The sequence below is a fragment of the Drosophila miranda genome, chromosome 4 (assembly GCF_003369915.1).
Source record: "Drosophila miranda strain MSH22 chromosome 4, D.miranda_PacBio2.1, whole genome shotgun sequence".
Taxonomy (NCBI): Eukaryota; Metazoa; Arthropoda; class Insecta; order Diptera; family Drosophilidae; genus Drosophila; species Drosophila miranda.
In genome coordinates this window covers 21309624-21332026 of record NC_046677.1, presented here as the reverse complement: position 1 = coordinate 21332026, position 22403 = coordinate 21309624, and the positions used below count along the sequence as shown (strand labels likewise).

General features: G+C 46.8%; 3 protein-coding genes and 1 long non-coding RNA gene across 5 annotated transcripts; 1 reads left to right on the top strand and 3 right to left on the bottom strand.

The window, feature by feature from the left end:
• The first annotated feature begins 1097 nt into the window (after positions 1–1097).
• On the top strand, positions 1098–20285 carry LOC117188972. Its single transcript, XR_004473035.1, has 2 exons — positions 1098–1792; positions 19776–20285. It is a non-coding gene; the product is annotated as an uncharacterized LOC117188972 (long non-coding RNA).
• LOC108162261 (fatty acid synthase) lies at positions 2115–13656 on the bottom strand. Its single transcript, XM_017296908.2, has 7 exons — positions 13567–13656; positions 11026–11257; positions 9466–10943; positions 3707–8935; positions 3549–3644; positions 2384–2527; positions 2115–2322 (listed from the first exon to the last, which is right to left on the bottom strand). The coding sequence occupies exons 2-7, from the start codon at positions 11198–11200 to the stop codon at positions 2212–2214; spliced, it is 7233 nt and encodes a 2410-aa protein (XP_017152397.1). The 5' UTR covers positions 11201–11257; positions 13567–13656; the 3' UTR covers positions 2115–2211.
• LOC108162268 lies at positions 13322–14916 on the bottom strand. 2 transcript variants are annotated; one of them, XM_033393733.1, is made up of 3 exons: positions 14744–14916; positions 14442–14671; positions 13322–14378 (listed from the first exon to the last, which is right to left on the bottom strand). In XM_033393733.1, the coding sequence occupies exons 1-3, from the start codon at positions 14802–14804 to the stop codon at positions 14193–14195; spliced, it is 477 nt and encodes a 158-aa protein (XP_033249624.1). In that variant the 5' UTR covers positions 14805–14916; the 3' UTR covers positions 13322–14192. The 2 variants fall into 2 exon arrangements, with proteins under 2 accessions (XP_033249624.1, XP_033249623.1); XM_033393732.1 differs by having other exon boundaries at positions 14436–14671; positions 14744–14912.
• On the bottom strand, positions 15418–18526 carry LOC108162265 (reticulon-4-interacting protein 1 homolog, mitochondrial). Its single transcript, XM_017296914.2, has 4 exons — positions 18480–18526; positions 17871–18411; positions 17202–17807; positions 15418–17137 (listed from the first exon to the last, which is right to left on the bottom strand). The coding sequence occupies exons 2-4, from the start codon at positions 18393–18395 to the stop codon at positions 17033–17035; spliced, it is 1236 nt and encodes a 411-aa protein (XP_017152403.1). The 5' UTR covers positions 18396–18411; positions 18480–18526; the 3' UTR covers positions 15418–17032.
• Positions 20286–22403: the final 2118 nt, after the last annotated feature.

The window sequence follows — 22403 nt, the reverse complement described above, 5'->3', positions numbered from 1 at the left end:
GCTTATGAATACAGCTGATAAAGATTAGACACTTGAAATTTTCCAATCATCCAATTTGCTTTTGTTTTGATACCCTTGTATGATGTTCTGCATATTGTTATCTTTTATTATATAGTTTTGATATAGAATTGGAATTTATTTATGTGGCTTTACAAGTTATAGTTTCCGGAATTCTAATTGATTATTCAAATCGAAATTATTTCTCTTTCAATAGGAATTGAAGAACAACAAAGGGTATATGAAGCTTAGTTCGCCAAAAACTGGCAATTCTTTCTGTTTTATGTCTTATTCAGCTTGATTGTCTAATAGTTTTCATGGGAAATCTTACAAATCCAAGTTTGGTTGCTTCTCCCGTCTGCAATTAGAAGACGAAACCCTATCGAGAAGCCAATAAACTATCATAGGACGCCTTTCTTTGCCATGTATATGTCTCTCTGTCAATTAGCAACTGTAATTTTTTGTAGCAGCGTTGTGGAATGTTGTGGTCTGGGGGGTACATTCAGTGAGGGGGCGTTTAGAATAACACTTTGGGCACTGTTTGGCCCAAAGCCTAAAGGTCCTAAAGGTCAAAACGTTGCATGCCAAGTGCGAATCGAGCAAACGGGAAATGTTCTCCAATTTAGTAATTTGTATTTTTAGCCGGGGGCTAGGCTAGCAAATACATTGGAAAATATCAGTTCGAAAGTTTTACAAAAACAGTTTCTGCGGCAAAGTCTAGAGCGTAGATAATGGAGTTTCTCTTGCATCTCTAGCTGATTCTAGTTTCTATCATTTGGAGTAGAACAAAAAAGAGAAGTTCTCACGAATCCATAGTTTAGGGTGAACCTATATCTAATTTTTGGTTTAAGTAACTCAAACGCTTTTTCCTCGTTATTTCATCACTAAATTCGAGTTTTTGAACGTTTCATTTCCTATTAATCGTACGAATTTTTATTTGCACTCGTTCCCACGCACACACACACACACACAAGCACATTTGACGGGAGTCCAATTTTATTCCTGCGGCTGCCATTTTATTTTTTGTACATACCTAAAAATCAGGCGATTCCTCTTGACAGCTGTTTTTCTGGCTAAAGGCTCTGGAGCAGTGGGTAGGCTTTTGGGCTTCTTGGTGCAGTTGGTCCTGACTGACTTTCGAAACCGTTAGCTACGCTACTTTTGCAATTAACCAATACAAAACACAGCACTTTTTCTTTTGCTATTGTTCTCTTTCCGTTTTGTTGGCGGTTACCGTTAGCGTTTTTTGCAAATAATTTTGCTACACTCTTCGTTTTGCACTGTGGCTGGGGCCGTGTAATGGAGGCGAAAGACACACTGTGTTTGAAGCGTAGCGGTTAATAAAGCACGACACAACTAACTGTGTTCTGTCGGTTTCGTTCACGACTGGCAGCGAAAAAATAAACGGGAATAGTCCAGGCATCAGGTGCGCGACGCCTTTTATATGAGGCGAGGCGAGAGCTTTTCTGCTCGCATCGCCATCCAGAGAAGAGAGCAGCAGAAGCAGCGCGAAGATAAGCTCTGCTTTTGTGCTCTCTCTGGGGTTAACCTTTCGGAGTGTGTAGGGCCACTGCTGTGCTCTGTTGTTGCTCTGTAAAATGATTTGCGTGCTTTTAGTTAAGTTTGTGCAGCATTTAATTTCGAAATTAACAGCGATAAGTGTCTCCTCCGGTCGGTCAGCTGTTGCCTGCGTGATAAAGATGTACAAATTTTGATTTCTCCCGCCATAGGACAGCAATCGGACCACTTTTTTGTTGCTACTAAATACAAAATATACTCTCGCATACATGCAGAAGTAAGTACACACACACACAAACTCTCTCTTATACCTACCATACAAATATGTATAAGTATGTACAGGGGCAGACATAGCGCGACTGTTAATCGTCTGGGCAGATTTTTTTGTAGATAGAACAGAACCTAAAATGTTCGAGTAGTAAATAGGAATTGGAATTATTATCAATTATGGAAAGGTACATTGAATTTTGTTTAACGGGTCATATAAAGGCCGCCGCCGCTGCTGCTGCTGCCGCCGGACTATCGTGATTCATCGTAAATCATGCGAGCGCCACGATCCCAGTCGCGTGTCCGAAAAAACCAAACCAAACAAAATCGCATTAGTAGGAGTACTTATACAATCCGGGAGATTGCTACGTGTATTATTGGTATATAACGATACATTAACAGCTACAGAGTAAATCATGATGCTACCAACTAGAGCCGCTTCCTCAGCACACGTTCGAGGATCTGTAACGTCTGCGCCTCCTTGAGGAACGTCCTGTGTGTGCCCTCCACCACATGCATATCGATCTGGGCGCTGCAAATCTGTAAATCGCTGAAATTTAGGGATTTCTTCTAGAAAATGTACAGCTTTATCGATTCTTACCTCCTTGAGCCCATAGTCCTGGGCCATTATGGCATTGTGCTCGGCGGATTTGATCAGGACCACGTCGCTGTGCAGTTGCTTGGCTCCCTTGTAGCTCTCCGAGAGCAAAAGCTTCTGTTTGAACATGCAGGCAGCTTTCTTGATCTGTTCGATAGAATAAATATGGGATCGAAATGGCTAATTATCGACATAGAGTACAGAAATGACGAAAGTTATCTTGGGATTAAAGATATTTCGAATTCTAAATCTTACGCTATGAGATCGGAGTATGCTGTATGCTGTTTTCACTACAAATATTTATCGTATTTACAATCTACAAAAATCATTCTTATCTACAATTAAAGGAGGCTCTGGCACTTACATATTACACATTTTTTTTACACATTATTTCAAATACTTGTAAGCCCAAAAGTGTTTAATCCAAACACAAACAAACACTTGAGGAGCCGCTGCCTATAAAAACAAATATTTACGCAAATACTTGAGATTCTGTACTCAAAAACTCTGTCTGATACTAGGAACTTTTGAAGATGTCTATGTACAAATAATGAATGAATAACGAAAGAGTTCGAAGAGACTATGAGCAATTCAAAATCAAATATAATCAAAGCTAAATCAATGCAATCAAAATGTATTGTCTTCACAACAAGTGGGAAAGATCATTGTTCCATTATTGAGGGCTAATCTTAATGATAAAGATTGATTTTCGATTTGATTCGCATCGAAGGATGCTAGTAATAATGTTAAGAAGAGTATTGAAATATAGCATAATTCTATATTATTGAGCCGCTTAGCAGTGAGCAGTGAAATGTTACTCGAATAAATCTATTCCTTTCATGAACCGATTAGGGTCTTATTCTCGGATTATATACACTATATACTATATATGCATATGTATGTACCACTAACTATGTATATTCCTCTTAAGTTACTAATACTGACATACTTTTCACTTAACTAGTTACAATATTGGCAATTTTAATTCATCCTCAGTTCTTTTAGATCAAATTGATATACATATTATCGTTTTCCTGATCTTCTTATTTTTTCTTTGACCTTTTTTACACAAAGAATAAATAATACATTGGTATTAGTATGTTGTTGATACGTAATCTATTCTGTTCTATTCTACACACCCTTAGACACCTTTTGATAGGGGACTTACCACTTCTTTGGTTTGTTGCGTGTGTCCGGACAGTGTATCGGCCAACTTGTCCAGCTTCGATGGCCACGTCTTGACGCCATCTAGTAACTGCAGAAGCTACACACAGAACAAAGATCATAAAATCATAAAGATAGGGAAAAATACAAGCGAAAACCCACCTTATTGTAGTCCACATCGGCAAGGAGTGCCCCAAAGTAGGCCAGCGTCATGGACTGCTGTCGGTTGAGGTCATCGGTCTGCTTCTTGGCCTCCTGCACATAGCCGCTGGCTATGGTGGGGGCACCGTCCAGCATGATGACCTTGACGCCGAAGCGCCGCTGCTCCAAGGCCACGCCAATGGCATGCGCGAGGAGGCAGCCGTAAGAATACCCCACTATGTTGTAAGGGCCACGCGGCTGTAGTCGCTGGATCTGGCCCAGATAGTAGGCCGCGCAGGCCTCGATGGAGTCGAGGGGCACCTGTTCGGTGCACTGCAGGCCGTAGGCGGGGCAGGTGAGGGAGGAGGCCAGCGCCTCAACAGCAATTGTGAAGCCCTCGATGGGGGCGAGGAAGAACACGGCCGGCTCCTCGCTGGCCACCGGCGCCTTCGAGTGCAGACGCACGAGCACCTCCTGGGGTAATACTTCCTTGGCGAATACCTTGCGAGTCTCATCGCTCTGTCCCTGTCCCTTTATCTGTCCCGCCTGCTCTGCAGAAGTTGTGGCAGTCGAGCTGGAGCCCGAACTGGAGTTGGAGCCGGCTGCTGTGATGGGCTCTTGGGCATCGATCTGCTTGAGGGCGCTAAATGTCAGCTGGCGGATCTCCTGTGCCGTCAAAACCAGATCGAAATGTCGCTCCAGGGTCTGCTTGATCTCTGTGCTCATCAGCGAGTCCATGCCCAGGTCGAACAGTGTCGTCTTGTCCTGCACGCTCTTCACATCCCTCAAGCCCATGATGTTGGCTATCGTGGCGATCAGACTGAGGCGATTTGTCTGCTCCATCTTACGCTTCTCGGCCAGCACCATGGAAGCCAGCACGGGATGTGGCTGCTGCAGGAACAAATCCATCGTCTCCAGGCAGCTGTTCATGCGCTGCGGCAGGGTGCCTCCGACGACGGTGTCGTTGTTGCCCATGTGCTCCATGATCAAGCCCGTGTCCCCGATGGCGCCCCACTGAATGGCCGTGCCAGGGTAACCATCGCTCTGGCGCTGTTCGCAAATCCGCTCCATGGAGGAGTTGGCGAGGCCGTAGTTGGTCTGTCCAAGATTTCCCCGTCCGCAGGCCAAACTGGAGAAGCAAATAAAGTACTCCAGGGCCGGACACATACCCCGGGAGAGTCTGTCCAGGTGCTGGGTGGCCAGCAGCTTGGGCGCCGTCACCTGCTCAAAGTTTTTCGAGGTTTGGTCCTCGAAGAGTCCGTCCCTAAGTACCGCAGCCAGGTTGAAGATGCCCCCAACCAGAGCCAACTTGTCGCTGCTCTCCAGCAGCCTCTGGCATCCCACGGCAGACGTCACATCGTTGGTATCGATCATCACCTGGACGCCGCGGTCATGCCAGCGACGGATCATCAATGCCTGATAGCCAGTCTTCACCCCCGAACGGGAGCTCAAGACGAGGAAACGAGCACCGCGTGAGACCAGCCAGTGGGCCAGTTCTAGGCCGAATCCTCCGAGACCTCCCACCAGGATGTAGCTCTTCTCCGGGTGCATGTAGGAGCGGGGAATGGCATTGATCTGACGCAGTTTGGGCAGGGCGGATTTCTGCTCCTCCTCGTGACGCACCTGGATGACTACCTTGCCGATGTGCTTGCCGGAGGCCATGAAGCGGAACGCCTTCTCGATCTCCTTGTCCGCAAACATAGTGGTGTTCAGCGGGAGGACAGCCCCGCTCTTGATACCCTCGGTTACCAGCCTGGCCACCAGTCTCTGCATCTCATCCTCGCCCTCCATCACGCTGTCCAGCAGGATGCCGTGGAAGGAGGTGTTCTTGAGGAACACCGACATGCCCATCGGGGTATTGTTGCTTAGATCAAATTTGCCAATCTCCAGGAAGCGTCCATTGAGTGCCAGACAGCGAATGGAGGCCTGTAGCTTCTCCTCGGAGAGGGAGTTGAGTACCAGCTCCACGCCCTCGCCATGGGTCACTGTCATTACCAGCTGCTCGAAGGAGGTGTCACGGGAGTTGCCAATGTGCCGCTCCTGCAACTTGGGGAATCGCTTCAGCAGGAACTCGCGCTTCTCCTTGCTGCCGACGGTCGTGAAGACAGTCAGACCATGAGCCAGGGCCACCGAGATGGCTGCCTGGCCTACACCTCCGGATCCTGCATGGATGAGAATGCGCTCGCCCTTCTTCATCTGTCCGCGCACCACCAGAGCATAATAGACGGTGGCATACACAACTGGCACGGTGGCAGCCTGTTCCATGGACCAGTTGTGGGGTATTTCCCACAGGAGGTTCCTATTCGCGAGGCAGTTGGTGGCCAGCGACTTGGCCGTGACCATAGCCATGATGCGGCGTCCTTGGGAGTCGCGTCCGGCAAACTCCAGGCCCAGCACACAGTCCTGGAAGGCCAGATCCCCGGGCAGTGCATCCACGCCCAGTTTGCCGGAGGCCAGCATCACGTCCCGGAAGTTGAGGGGCGCGTAGTAGACGGTGCATGGCTCGAATCCTGTCTGGACGGGCAGCTGGCTGGTGCGCGGACTCTCGATCCAACGCAGCGAGGAGAGATCACCCTTGACCAGTGTGTTCACGTACGCCTGCTCCACGGGCAGCAGGGGCTGCTGGGAGTCGATCTTCAGGTGACGGAAGCTGCCCCAGCTGCCTTTCCTGTAGACATTGATAGCCAGATCCTTGGCCAGCTGCTCGGCGTAGAAGGGTGTGTCAAGCGAGAACCGGGGCAGACCCTCATCCAGCATAAGGTAGAGGCGGGCCCAGTTGCCGCCCTGCTCTCGTTTGAGGCAGTTCATCAGACCTAGTGCCCCAGAGCTAGGTTCCCCTTGGGCCACCAGATAGAGGCACTTCTGTTCGGCCTGGGCTTTGGCCAGGGCATTCTTGAGATCCGATATCCACTTGAAGTGTGTGTTGGTAACGGGAACCACGAGCGATCGCCTGGACTCGTGGGATGGGCTCTTTCTGGCGAGGATCAGCACACGATCAGTGCCAAAGAAGTGTTCCAAAACTGGCAACAGTTGGAGCTTGGTAAGCTTATCTTTTCCTGTCAGATTGTACCCACTGGCGGTCTCCTCCAGGAGCAAGAAGCCACCCTCTGCCTTGAGCGATTCCACGCAGTTTTGCATCTCCTTCAATGAGTGCTTTGTCAGCAGATCGAAAGCATGGACAAAGTGACATTGCTGCTCCACGGCACCCGCTGACAGATCCTTGACTATTACCTTCACACCCACCTCCTTCAGCTGTGCCTGGAGCTCGGATTCCGTGGAGGATGTACTGATGACAGACAGATCTGCCACGAGGATGGGCTCCCGTTCAATCAGCTCCAACAGCTCCAGGGCATGCAGTGGGTCCGGAGACAGTTCCACGCCCTTCAGTTTGATGGGACACGCACTGTTCTCGACAATCAGCTGAATGGCCACTGCCAGGGCCGTGCTTCTAGAGCGCTGCTGCTCCTCGCGCTGGCTTAAATGCTGGACATTGGGCACGAAACGGTAGCGCTCCAGGGTGGGCGCCGATTGACCCCCGGAACGCCGCTGGGTCTGAGCGGTCTTCATTTTGTGGATCTCAACACCGCCGCACTTGACCACAGAGATGTTGCGGTGCCAGTAGACGGGCAGCTTTTGCTGGTGCCGCTTCACCAGCTCCATGTGATGGAGCGGGTCAATGAGCACTCTCTCGATGCCCGTGGGCACATACAGCTCGCGGATGTCGTTGCTGAGGATGCGGAACTGCAGCATGGTGTCCATGAAGCTGATCCAGTTCTCCGCCCACTGCAGACGACCCGTCACCGCCGCAATGTCCGCCTCCAGGATGCCCTTAAAGACGCCACTGTAGTCGTATCCCCTGAGACGCAGCTCCTTGTAGATGTCATTCGTGGAGAGCTTCTGGGAACCCGCAGTTCCGGGTAGCGCGGGCAGTGTGAGCCGCTCCTGCTGTACGTTCGTGACCAGCCGGAGCTTGCCGGAGGCCACCAGGCTGCTGCCCTCACAGATCTCGAAGCTGCTGCTGCCCGGAAAATAGTTCAGGGCAAGCTTCACGGTGGTGCCCGCATTCAGGATGGTAGCCCGATGGAAGATAATATTCTCGAAAAGCACCGGAGTGCGCAGATAGTCCAGCCCCTGCTGCTGGGCCAGCATCATCCAGGCGAGCGACATGTAGCCCGTGGCCGGGAACAGGATCCTTCCGTCGATGGTATGGCCCACAAGAAAGGCGTTCTCCTCCTTGGACAGGTCCAGTTCCACGCACAGCTGTCCCGACTGCCGGCCGCCCTTGAACTTCGGGTAGTTCCACTTCTGGGTGTGGTCCCAGCCCACCAAGGAGCCCAGCATAGGCGTACCCCGTGACACGGGGTAGCTGATCTCGGGTGAGATCTTCAGCAGCTGCGGCTGTCCGCCGGAGGCAAACAAACGCCCCACTTGGCTCAGGAGGAACTCGTAGTTGTTGGCATGGCCGCGCTGCATGAGACTCACGTAGCCGATCTGCGGACCCAAGGAGCGCAGGATGGCCCGGAAGAGGCCATGGGGAGCGATCTCCACGATGAGCGCATTCTGGGGTATGTGGCGGATGGCCTGCAGGAAGAGCACGGGCGAGATCAGGTTGTTGATGAAATACCCGGCAGAGGCCTCACGGCTTTCGGGTGTCTGCCAGTCCTGCTCCTTGACGCTTGTGCTCAGCCATCGTTGGCTGCGTGGCTTCGGCTCCGTGATGAGTCGCTCCAAGTTACGGCGGAGCATCGGGGCAGCACCCTCAATGTATGGACTGTGGAATGCATAGCCGCCGGAACCCACCTCCCGTACAAAGACTCCCTCCGCCTGCAGCTGTAGGATGGCCGCGTCCATGGATGCCACGGGACCAGACACCGTGCAGTTGTCTTCGCTGTTGTGGCACACCGCATAGCAGTCCGCCGGCAGGTGTCCGCCAATCTCCTCCCAGCTCAGGCCCACGGCTGCCATCTTGCCACGCGGCAGGCCAGGCGTGTCCAGCACGCTCCGACCACGCCAGTAGGCCGCCAGCACCGTCTGCTCGGCCGTCAGGCAGCCATCCATGTAGGCGGCTCCCAGCTCTCCCGCCGAGTGCCCAATGATGCCGTCCGGCTGTATCCCCAGGGTCTTGAGGAGATCAGTCAGTGCCACCTGAACAGCGGATACGGACACGAAGGAGTACAGCATGTTGTCAAAGGTGCGCTCTGTGGAGCGTGTCAGGACGTCTATCAGATCGAAGTCCACCCGAACAAGCACCTGAATTTTAAGACAGGTAAGGATTTAATGTTATCATAAGATTTCTTGAATACAGCGAATGGGAATTGGATACACTCCACTGTGAAAGATCTAAGAAGATCGAAGATACACCATTGCGGCTGTAGTTTTGGGATTTCGGTACTGGCTTAAAATTTGCTGAGTTTTTCTTTCTTGGGACTTTTGCGCCATAGAACAACTTTTTTCTTGTGTTGTAGAATCTTTCTTAAAAGATACTGGTATTCGCGCTGGTACATTCAACGAACTGTTACCAAGTGGTTCGCACTTTGTAATGCTATTGAACTTGAAAGATTAAAGAAAACGAAGAAGTTCAAGGTCGAAATGCCGACCGGATCTGAATTACTTTTCCAAGATCAGTTTAAGAACAGAAGGACCATATATGGGTAATACTTATCGTAATTTAAGAGTATTTTCAGTGCAGTGATCGATTGCTTTTCAGCATCAGATCGTTTGTTCATAGAAAAAATTCTCATGAATTCTCATGATCATCGGGGATCGCTTCTTTCACTCACCTCGGCGCAATGCTCTATAGATTTTCGGAACACGTCCATTTGCATGAGATCCTTGGCCATGCTGGCCCATTGGCTGCCCATGCCGGCGTAGACGAACCAAATGGGTCGGGACTCTTCTTCATGGGGGAGTATCTCCTCCTTGAGAGCACCGCTGGGGCCCAGGACGGCATAGCCACGGTAGGGATGTAGCGGAATGGGATGGGAGTGGATGTCATTGATGAGGGCAAGGAACTCGTCGTCGAGTCGCTTCTCGGTGGCCACCTGCAGCAGCTGCTGCACCGCTGGCTCCGTCCGACCCGAGCAGACCACCAGCTTGAGGCACTGCTCCTCCGCGGTGGACTTGGGGCTTGACCTGGGGGCCTTTGACTTGCCATGTGACCGGAGGATGACATGGGCATTGGCACCGCCAAAGCCGAAGGAGTTGAGGCCGACAATGCCGCCCTGCCAGGACATATTGCGGTCCACTACTTTGAGGCGACCCTCGACCAAAGCTGGCACGGCTGGATTGGGTGTACGGTAGTGGAGATTGCTGGGCAGGATGCCCTCCTCCATGGCAATGATCATCTTGGCCAGAGCGCTCACCCCCGAGGCAGGCTCCGCATGGCCCATATTCGACTTCACCGAGCCAATGAGCAGGGGAGTGGGTCGAGCGGGATGGCAGAAGAAATTGCTCAGCATATTGGCCTCCTGGTCATCGCCTACGGGGGTGCCACTGCCATGGGCCTCCACGTAGACCACGTCATCGGGATTGAGCCCGATCTCGCTGTATGTTTCCTCCAGCAGCGCCTGCTGCATGCGGCCGTCGGGGAAAGTGACACCCTGCTCCTTGAACCCATCCGTGTTCGTGCGCACATTCAGAATGGAGGCGTAGACGCGCTTGGCCTGGGCCCGACGCTGGAGCAGGACCACAGCACAGGTGTCGGCCCGGGCATAGCCATTGGCGGCGGCATCGAAAGTCTTGCAGGCGCCATCCTGGCTGACGATGCCCAGGCGCAGGAACTGCAACGCAAAGATCGGCTTCAGAATGAGATTGACCCCCGCCACGAGGGCATAGTCGCAGCGGCCCGCTCGCATGTCCGCGTAGGCGTGCGATAGCGCCACCAGGGAACTGGAGCAGGCGGTGTCCACGATGAAGCTGGGTCCCTTGAAGTCGAACGTGTAGGAGATGCGATTGGCGAACATGGCGCGGGCACAGCCCGTGAGGCAGTAGCCATTGATGGTGCTCGGCTCCATGTTGGGGATCTCGTGCTCCGTCTCCACGAAGGACAGACCAATGTAGACGCCGGTGCGGGTGCCACGTAGCTGGGCTGGATTTATGCCCGCATCGATGATCGCCTCGTGGGTCAGTTCCAGCAGCATGCGCATGCAGGGGTCCATCAGTTCGGCCTGCTTCTGGTGCACGCTGAAGAAATTCTCATCGAACTTCTCCAGATCCTCGTCCTTCATCTTGGCCATACGCTCCGGCAGTCCATAGATGCCTATTGATGATCGATGATCGATGATCGATGGTTTGATCAGGATCTGATTCTGCAAAATTCCTCTAGGATGTTGGTCACTCACCTGCCTCCCACCTCCTGGGATCGTCTGTGACCATGTCGATGCCGTTGAGCAGATTGTACTTGAACTCCTCGATGTTGCTGCTCTCCGGCAGTTTGCCCGAGAGCCCCGAGATCACGACGTCCGTGCCATCCCCACCTGCTGCGGTCTCCGCCTCCGCTTTCTTCTTGTTGGGCATCTTCTGTGGCTATTCGATCCTTGGCTGCTAATCAGGCTCGGCAGCAGTTCAGTCTGTCTATAGATCAAATTTATTGGAGAGGTATTATAATGTTTGGTCTGTAAAAACTAACTCTAGCTAACTGCTAAGAAACTGAAAACATATCAAAAACATTATTTTAAGGAATGTTTCCATTCTAAAAATGATATAATATTTGGTAGGGCTTAAGATCAAAATTGTTTACATTACCTAGAAATCATTTTGATGCCTTTTCTAATTAATATTATTTGTATTCAAACTCCTGCAAAGTTCTAGACAACGAATCGGAAACCTTTTCAGACGGAATATCCAAAAGCTATAGTTTAAAAGCCACTAAAATTTTGATTTTAATATTTATGGTATTTGATAACGATTCGGTATTAGGTTTGTTTAGAAGAATGGTATTTTAATTGAAATAATAATATAAATTTAACTTCAAATCTGAAAATAACATGTCCCCTGTTCCAGACATTACAAAACATTCTATAAAGTAAGTGTGCCAGAACAAATCGGCAATAAGATCAGCATGGGATCAACAAAGGCAGAAGTTCAAGCACCTAAATGAAATAAAATGTGTAGAAAAAACACTCCTGGAATGTAATATATTCATAGTATAAGTTTGTGCAATAGATGACTGGCTAAATCAAAGCGAATAAAAGTGCTGTAGAGCAATCTGTGTAGATCTAATGTCAATTGAAAAGTGATAACCAAACAAAATACAAATTGACAAAATTTAACCTTCACTTTCGAAAAAAACAAATAGAAATCTTAAAAGTTTCATTGAAAAAGAGATTCCTTGGATTCTTCCTGAACATATATTAAGAATCTATCAGCAAATATCGGCAGTGATTCATTTCATTAAAAGCCTATTCCGATACAAGTATGTTAAATTTATGTGGTTCGAAGTTCGATCAGGCCTTTTAATTATAATAGACTCCCCTTTCTTAACCTATGCGATCTTTCACTGTAAACACAAAAATTTTTTTTAATAGTATCTACACTGAATCCACTCGTACATAAAAAGATTGATAGACCTATGAGTGAAATGGAGAAATCTATAAGCCGAAGGAAAGGGGGGATATCGGAAAGGAAACATCCGACAATGTACGATTTGTAAAGCAAATCTTGAGAATTTGAATATTCATTTCCTTTGCAAATGATGCTCTGCTCTGTTTTGATAAGGTTTACCAATCGCCAATGCCCAGTCGGCAATTAATGACACTTGGGCACTTGGCTGGTCGCAATTAATTCTGAAATGTACGACGCCTTAGGATCGATTTGAATATTGTCGCTCTGCGTGGCTGATAAGGAACTGTTGCAGCAGCAGCAGTCACCTTTACTTTATCGGAACTACGAGTATACTCGTATGCATTGATCGTATGATTCGCTGATTCGGCGTAATCCACCATAGATGGAGGGGGACTCCACTCCGTGTTGCCATGTTGTCCGTTGGCTACTGGGAACTGGCTGCTCAGATAGTCGAAATTCGTCCAGCGTTGGGCCGCGTGCCATGCACTAAAGATAGGGGAGGTGGAAGCGGACAGAATCGCCTCGATAAGCTCAGATACGATCTCAACTCTGATCGAATTTTTCCTATACGTATACTTGTAATTGCTATGCCGATGAGGCGCGTGCCAGACTTTTGGTGAAACATTATGATTCCCATGATTCCCAAAAGTACTTTATTCGATTATTTCAAAGTTTAATTAAAAACAACGCTCGCTGGAATACTCGTATATTATATTAGCATTACCGTTGTCATTTGTGGCTTCTTATGTCTAATTCTAGTGTTTCCTCGTTTTTAATCAAATTTAATTTGCAAACCTTTCGAACTTTGTTCTAAAATGATATGAGATAATAGGAGCTAAGAGCTCATTATTAGTCTTTAAATAAGGACTCCTTACTCCTAACTCCTTTAACCTTTTTGGTTTTTAGTATGAAGGACTAAGATTAATGCAAAGAAGTAAATACCTAGAGAAATTCTTTACATCGACTCCTTTAAATTTTCATGAAAACAATTCAAAAACCGAAATTTTTCTGTGCTCATTTTTAATTTGTAAGCCAACAATTAGGTTTCTTCAGAAGAATTCTATCAAAACTCAATTAAGCATCGGTTCTTAGCATTTATTGTCATTATTTCCGTAAGTTTGAGATTGATTAAGAGACCTGACAAATTCCCAACACCATTCATTTCTGCAAAGTCCTTAAAACTGATCATTTATGCTCAGAATATATTCGATATTTCAAGAACTTTTTCAGTGGAAACACTCAGTGGATGGGAACTATGGCAAAAAATTAGGTCGACTGTCTGAACACGCCACTTTCCATTGTCTTTGCACTTGACTCACATTTCTTATATCACTTTAGTGGAACGATCGGTTCGAATTGTCGAATAGACTTCAGCACTGCACTATCACTGTCCAATACGAAGCGCTCCTTAGATATAACTCTTTTATCACTTTCGGTGCACTTGCTATCGCGTAACCTTTGTGAGCTCAGTTGTGTGGACAAAGGATCAACGGCAGGATGTATATCGTGTGGCGTGGATGGTTGGGTGTATATCCTTTTGGTGTGCACGTATAGCTCCGACTTGGTCCGCAGACAGACTGAAACTAGGGCTGCAGTTGCTGTATTCTTTATATGCATTCGGTTCGCGGGGAGGACGCCGGCCGGGTGGCCATCAAAAGGCGCATATGTAATTACCCATATCCATACCAAATACTAAGCATACCCGATTTCATAATGACTGCGCCAGAATCGCCACCGCCAATCGCCAGCCAGCCCCCTGAATAATTCATTTTCATGCTAAAATTTTGTTGCCGCTGCCGCTGTCGCTGCCTCTAACTCCAACCAAATCAAATAGAAATTGCGACGCTGACCAGGACAGGTGTATCCGCGAGTGAGTGAGTGAGTGCCCGTGCCCATGCCCTGGTAATTAGTCCAAGTGTGTGCCATAGCAGTTGACATCGCCTAGTTAACTCATTTGTCGCCCGGCCCCCTGCTTGCCTTTGGCGGCACCCCGGGGCTTGGGTTTGGCTTTTGACGCCTTCGCCCGGGCTTTGGCTTTGGCTTGGCACGCCCTCGCCAGTAGCTTGGCTTTGGTCGCCTTTGCGCGTGGTTTCGCTTTGGTCGCCTTCGCCCGGGGCTTAGATTTGGCCAGCTGTAACGATCGAAAAATGTTAGTGTTAGTCAACCTGCATGTAAGTGCATATGTCACCGTCACTTGTATGTTCTTGTAGAGAGTAGATGTTGGGGTCTTCTTGTCCACGGGGTTGCTCCTGCCCAATTTGAACGGAAGAAAAGGTAGCTTCTCTTCCGTCACCGAGAAGATGCCCAGATTTACGCCCAAGTCTATTGCAAAGTGCACGGCTTTCTCAGTGCTCCCGAATGCAGCGATGTGCTTGGCCAACAATACGTTTTTGAGGGCTTTGCACATTTGATCCACATCGGCGCCTGCGAATACGAGATATTCCCGCTTCCAAATTTAGTACATACATACATATATCGTTATACTCATTTACTTACTGAGGCTTGGCTGGCGGCTCAAGAAATCAAGTATTTGGGGCAGCACCGATTTAGTCTCCATTATTATTCGTATCTATAAATACACGACAAATTTTAATATTGTTGTAATGTTGTAATTGTTAAATATTTAACGTCTGATTTGTATATATGGTATATAGAGAAAATATCTGTATGATATCACAAAGGCCTCTGTGTTCGAGATTATTTCCAAATAAAAATAAACTCGCCTCCTCGACTGATGGATGTACGGCAATGTCTGAGTTTATTTGTTTAATTTCCATTCCCTCCACTTCTGTATGTACTTAAAATACCAAATTAAATCAAATTAATTGTAGACTCTGTATTGTATATAAATCACAGGCAATCCGAGTACGAGTACGAGTGTATGAATTATGTACGAGACCCAATTCCAATTAATCAAATCAGAATAATTTTCCAAAAGAAAAGTTTGATCAAACCTCAAGCTGATATTAGTTTTATTTAAGAATGGATTGCATCAGCACTGCACATAGTACATATATATATGCATATATGTAAATATGCAGCTTACTACGGTTATTCAGCATAATACAAATAATCCCCAAAGACTTCGTAGTGCTACCCCAACAAAAGACCATTTCATTGCGTCATAGAAGAGCAAGTGTTGACGTGGAAAAAAACCAAACTAATCATAATTGTAAACTCATTTTGAAAAGTTCTACATATATATTCATAAGTCTCTTTAAAAAAGCACCATTTTTGTTAAATTTTAACAAAATCACTTATTCCAAAAATATAAATATTTATGCATTGAAGTGCAGCGCTCTACCAGCATTCTCATATATGATTAATAGAAGAAACGTCACTTTTCACAATTTCAAACCCAAAAAAAAAACAAGAAAAGAACTAAAAAATAAAATCTCAAATGTTACCACAAATTATAAATGTAAAATTAAATAATTGTTGTAATTCGCATAATGTAGTCTTGGTATAAATGAAAAGTATACAACTTTAAAGATCGGTACTTAGAACAGCCAATACCCATGAGAAAGGTGTGTTTCTTGATGTAATCTAGTACTCTATCTTTATGCAAAAATACAGACATTTTCATCATTAATAAAGTACAAATTCTGATTTTGTACCAATAATTTGATAAGGTTTCCAGAAACCAAGAAACAATTGTATACAATTGTAACAAACAATGTATGGTATAAAAGCAAAAATCAAATATTTGCCATTAAAGTCTCGTCATTCGTTTTTGATTGAGAACACAACTGCAGTAGCGATGTCTCTCATACATACAAAAAAAATATATATTGCTAAGCGGAAAGATTAACTCTTATCTAAAGCAGGTTTCTAGAGCAAACCATCAACAGGCCATTCAGTTTTCCCAATCGTTTCAACGGCCACGGGCCCGGTAACAAATTGAGAGATCAACTACTATTAATAAAACCAAAACAAAACAAAACAAAGACGCGTGCACATTTCGCTTTCTTTGCCGGCCGTCGGCTTCGAAGGATGATTGCGGGACCATGATACGGTTTATTTTGTTGGTTTTTGTTCGGAAAGCCTCGACCTTGGCGATAGCGACATACGGGAACAGCTCACATTTGCGATGCTCTGGAACGTTGCTAACACATGAGAGCGATGTGATTAGCCCGGGCATGCCGCGTGCTTTGCCATCACCCCGTCTCTCTGCCTTATAATGATTAGCTGATAATGATATTTTGGGGTATTGGCCAGTGGGACAGGTAGCCCGCTAAGCAGACGTCGCGGAAATTTACACAGAACAGAGTCGTGTGTCGTGCGTCGTACAAGAATAGGTATATGATGGACTCACACTCATGTGCGTATTATCAGCTAGTGGCATAGCTCTCGGAAGTATGTTCTCCAGAGTGATTCGCTGATAGTTGGATGTGCCAAGGGGTGAATATAGTAGCGACCAATTGCCCTTCAGGCGGAACGATGAAGATCCGCAGACGATAACAGCCACTGTCAGAGGCTGTACGGCTTTTCACGGTGAATTAAAGGTGATCCTTGTCGGGTGCCTATCGTTTAGATCTGCTATTACTTTATATAATATGTATAATGATATGCGTCAGTGGTTCGTTCGGCTCAGAAATACAGTCGTTGAACCGCGGGCAAGCGGCTGTGATGCACTTTGTTATAGGTATAGGTGTTTGAATACATCTGCGTCACCAGCGACTGGTCTGGTCAAAGTTTCACAGTTTGTCCGGCAAAATGTTTTAATTAACTAACAGAAAATGTTTAATGAAACAGCAATAACAATCAGTCGCATGTTGACCCTCCTCAAAGCTTCACCACAATCTTGCCCCGCAAATGTCCGCACTTCATGCGCTCAAAGGCCTTTGGCATTTCCTCGAAGCTGAAAGTGCTGTCAATCAATGGGATCAACTGGAAGCATACCAAAGGATATTATTAGTCTTCTAAATAGACTTTCTTGGAGGCTGCCACTCACCTTTCGCTGCCGCACCAGTTGCTCCAAGAATGCAATCCCATGCGGAGCAGGATTGAAGAAGCCCCACTTCACCATTCCTCCTCGCTGCGCGAGGGATTTCACATTGGTCTGCACCAGGTCGACCATATTCTTAATCGCACCCAGTCCTAGGCCCTGCTGGTCAATGTTGGCTAGCAGTGGCGACGAGAAGGTAATGTACTGCCGGAAATCAAATTTCAATTCCGATGCATGCGCCCCTCCATGTCCGGCACAGTCCAAAACAATATCGTAGGGTGCAAACTTGCACAGCTCGTCCATGGCATCGCTGCTCTTGTAGTCTACGACGAAATCGGCGCCCAGACAGCGGACCATTTCCACGGCGTTCTCACTGCAGGTGGCGAGCACTTGAGCGCCTTGCGACTTAAGTATCTGTATGGCCAAAGTGCCAACACCGCCGGAGCCGCCCAAGACTAGTATGCGCTTATGTGCACCACCGCCAGCAGCTGTGGTGGCACCACACGGGCCACCCAAGCCGCCAGAAATGTAGAGTCCCGACCAGGCTGTCAATCCTGCATACAACACGCTGGCTGCTTCACTGTCGTCTAGCTGTTTGGGTGCTGGAGCCAACTAAAAACGAAAATGAAGATGGATCTTAAATTAATTTTTCATTTAAATATTTTTACCACTTACACAGTATGACGGGACAGCCACATACTCCGCATGAGCACCAGGACTGTCATGCACAGGCACAACTCCCCAGACACGCGCTCCCAGTTTGAGTGAATCGGATGTCACGCCCATTCCCTTCTGAACCAGCTCTCCACAGAATTCGCGGCCCAGTGTGAGCGGAAACTCAATGTCATCTCCCGGCTGGCAGCGTAGTTTGTTCAGAACTGTAGCTCCATAGCCTCGGAGCATGGCCAGATCGATGGGATTCACAGCCGTTGTCCGTACTCGCACCAGGCATTCATTGGAGCTCCGTATTTGTGGGATCTTCAGTATGTCGGAAAGCAGCAGCTCGTCAATATCGCCGTAGCTGTGCAGTTGCCATCCACGCATCTTCTCGAGGGATTTCGTGGGCGTCGCCGGCGGCAAATGTTCCCCCTTTGTGTTGTTACCGGCGGAAGTTACGTTTGCGCTGACGGAGTAGGTTCGCCTGGCATGCAGCACGCATTGCCGCATCCAGATGACGCCATTATATCTAGTAGACTGCATATTGCCAGGAATTGAGCTAACAAGAAGAAAATATAAACAACTTGTTTCAAAATAAAAATCCAGCGATTTGTTATTATTTATTACAGAAATAGTGTGACCGCTCCTCATCAAAAAACATTTGAAAAACAGCTGTTGACATAATGAACACGTTTCGATGCGAATAGCATGGGATCGATACTGCGACCAATCGGCCGTTAAATTCAAGCGTGGCTATCGGAGTTGGAATCTTTTAATAATCTTCTGATTGGAACCCTTCAGGAAATATTTGGTAATAACTAGCACTCATCGCACCAAACATGTCACAAACGGACTTTCTGGAACTCCCAGAGTCGGTCAGCCCATAAATAGTCGAGATACAGCCTTTCGAAGATTTGGATTTTGCATTTCAATAGAATACGGGTTCGGCATGTCTTTTCGTGTTCGGGAGAGTCCTGCCAGTCGACTGCCATCGGAAAAAGGGACATCATTAAATTTTACATTTTGATTTTGATGCCGTTTGATTCTCTAAGTCCTCGCGATCATGGGAGAGTTGGTCCTGCAGCGATCTGGCGCTATTTGACTGAGATATAGCCTTCCGAAAGGAAAGAATTTCGCATTTCATTAGAATACTGATTTTTCCGTAGGCTATATTTCTGCTATCCGTCAGCCGATCGGAGTGCAGCATGTCTTTTCGTGATCGGGAGAGTCCTGCCAGTCGACTGCCATCGGAAAAAGGGACATCCATTTTTTCACGATTTTCGCAAAAAATCATGATGGTTACATCATTCAATTTTACAAAAATCGGCCTCATTTTCAAAGTCGAGATTTTGATGCCGTTTGATTCTCTAAGTCCTCGCGATCATGGGAGAGTTGGTCCTGGCGATCTGGCGCTATTTGACTGAGATATAGCCTTCCGAAAGGAAAGAATTTTGCATTTCATTAGAATACTGGTTTTTCCGTAGGCTATATTTCTGCTATCCGTCAGCCGATCGGAGTGCAGCATGTCTTTTCGTGATCGGGAGAGTCCTGCCAGTCGACTGCCATCGGAAAAGGGGACATCCATTTTTTCACGATTTTCGCAAAAAATCATGATGGTTACATCATTCAATTTTACAAAAATCGGCCTCATTTTCAAAGTCGAGATTTTGATGCCGTTTGATTCTCTAAGTCCTCGCGATCATGGGAGAGTTGGTCCTGCAGCGATGTGGCGCTATTTGTCTGAGATATAGCTTTCCGAAAGGAAAGAATTTTGCATTTCATTACAATACTGGCTTTTCTGCACGCTATAACTCTGCTCTCTTTTCGTGGTCCTGGGAGAGTTGGTCATGCAGCGATCTGGCTCATATCATTTTCATATCATTAAAATACAGTTACTTTATTTAACACTTCCTTTCATTTTAGCAGATCGCAACCTCCGGTTGCTAGGAATACCTTTTGCATGCCGTGGTCACCGATTTGCCCACCATTGTTTACCAGGGGCATCAACCTTTTAGTCTTCCGGTCTTAAGAGCGAGTGTGCGCTCGATGACGGCTATCCACTCCAGGCGCCTCAACGGCTGACATCGTGAACATCCGCTGGCTCCTGCGTACGGGGACAAGATTCCTGTCCCCCATTACCGAGGCGTACTCGAGTCGGACAGAATCGTTTCCCAGCAGCACAGAAACGCTCCCCTGCAAGATCCGAACCCAACAAGCCATCGTCATCCTTCAACCTGGCCATCGACAACAAGGACTTTGACTGTGGCAATCAAGGGAAGGCTACGCGGGCTACTAGACTCTAGATAGATCTCGTTGTTGTTAGGTTTAAGGATATACGCGTCCAAATAATGAGATAGTAGATACAAATTTGTTCCACTTGTAAATTTATTTATACTAAGCTAAGTTATGATGAATAAAACTATTGAAAAATCATCCTTGTTGTATTCTGTTTTGGGGAAAATATAGCGAGGAATATAGGGAAAAAATAGCAGAGAAAATTTAATATTTTTGATTCTTTAAAATGTTCTTGATCCTTGATAAGGACTCTATCAAATCAGGGACATTTTTTGGATCATAGGAAGCCATCGCACGCCCAGATCGGCCCACTAATAGCCCAGAAATACAATATGTATGGTTGGTGTTCTTGGAGTCCTTACCGAAGGATCAGGAACATTTTTCTGATCACGGTGGGCCATGGCACGCCTCGATCGGGCCACAAATAAGGCAGAAATAAGATATATAGATCTGGGGAAAATATCCTTGATCCTTGGTCCTTTATAAGTTATCCTACAGATCAAGGATACAATTCCGAACACAGGAAGCTGTCGCACGTCCCGATTGGGCCTCAAATACCGGAGAAAACAATAAAAATAGTTGCTGTGAATTGTTGCACAACATACTTTTGTTGTTGTACAGCAACAACCCTCAACTTGCGACCGCTCAAATGGCCATAAACGAGAATTTCAAAACTGAGTACCAGGCGAACAGAAATCAGCAGAAGGTCGCTGGTTTTATTAAAAAAATTTTATTTAATTTTTTCGTTTCAGTTTTGCAAACCCCAAAAGTATGCCACGACATTTTTTCAATCGCAAAAGTTGCTGGATTCGTTAACAAAATGTGTTGCATACTTTTGGGGTGTTTAAACCGGAGGAACAAAACTATTAGAACAAATTTTTAAAAAACCAGCGACCTTCTGCGGATTTCTGTTCGCCTGGTACTCAGTTTTGAAATTCTCGTTTATGGCCATTTGAGCGGTCGCAAGTTGAGGGTTGTTGCTGTACAACAACAAAAGTATGTTGTGCAACAATTCACAGCAACTATTTTTATTGTTTTCTCCGGTATTTAAGGCCCAATCGGGACGTGCGACAGCTTCCTGTGTTCGGAATTGTATCCTTGATCTGTAGGATAACTTATAAAGGACCAAGGATCAAGGATATTTTCCCCAGATCTATATATCTTATTTCTGCCTTATTTGTGGCCCGATCGAGGCGTGCCATGGCCCACCGTGATCAGAAAAATGTTCCTGATCCTTCGGTAAGAACTCCAAGAACATCAACCATACATATTGTATTTCTGGGCTATTAGTGGGCCGATCTGGGCGTGCGATGGCTTCCTATGATCCAAAAAATGTCCCTGATTTGATAGAGTCCTTATCAAGGATCAAGAACTTTTTAAAGAATCAAAAATATTAAATTTTCTCTGCTATTTTTTCCCTATATTCCTCGCTATATTTTCCCCAAAACAGAATACAACAAGGATGATTTTTCAATAGTTTTATTCATCATAACTTAGCTTAGTATAAATAAATTTACAAGTGGAACAAATTTGTATCTACTATCTCATTATTTGGACGCGTATATCCTTAAACCTAACAACAACGAGATCTATCTAGAGTCTAGTAGCCCGCGTAGCCTTCCCTTGATTGCCACAGTCAAAGTCCTTGTTGTCGATGGCCAGGTTGAAGGATGACGATGGCTTGTTGGGTTCGGATCTTGCAGGGGAGCGTTTCTGTGCTGCTGGGAAACGATTCTGTCCGACTCGAGTACGCCTCGGTAATGGGGGACAGGAATCTTGTCCCCGTACGCAGGAGCCAGCGGATGTTCACGATGTCAGCCGTTGAGGCGCCTGGAGTGGATAGCCGTCATCGAGCGCACACTCGCTCTTAAGACCGGAAGACTAAAAGGTTGATGCCCCTGGTAAACAATGGTGGGCAAATCGGTGACCACGTCATGCAAAAGGTATTCCTAGCAACCGGAGGTTGCGATCTGCTAAAATGAAAGGAAGTGTTAAATAAAGTAACAGTATTTTAATGATATGAAAATGATATGAGCCAGATCGCTGCATGACCAACTCTCCCAGGACCACGAAAAGAGAGCAGAGTTATAGCGTGCAGAAAAGCCAGTATTGTAATGAAATGCAAAATTCTTTAATTTCGGAAAGCTATATCTCAGTCAAATAGCGCCAGATCGCTGCAGGACCAACTCTCCCATGATCGCGAGGACTTAGAGAATCAAACGGCATCATAATCGCGACTTTGAAAATGAGGCCGAC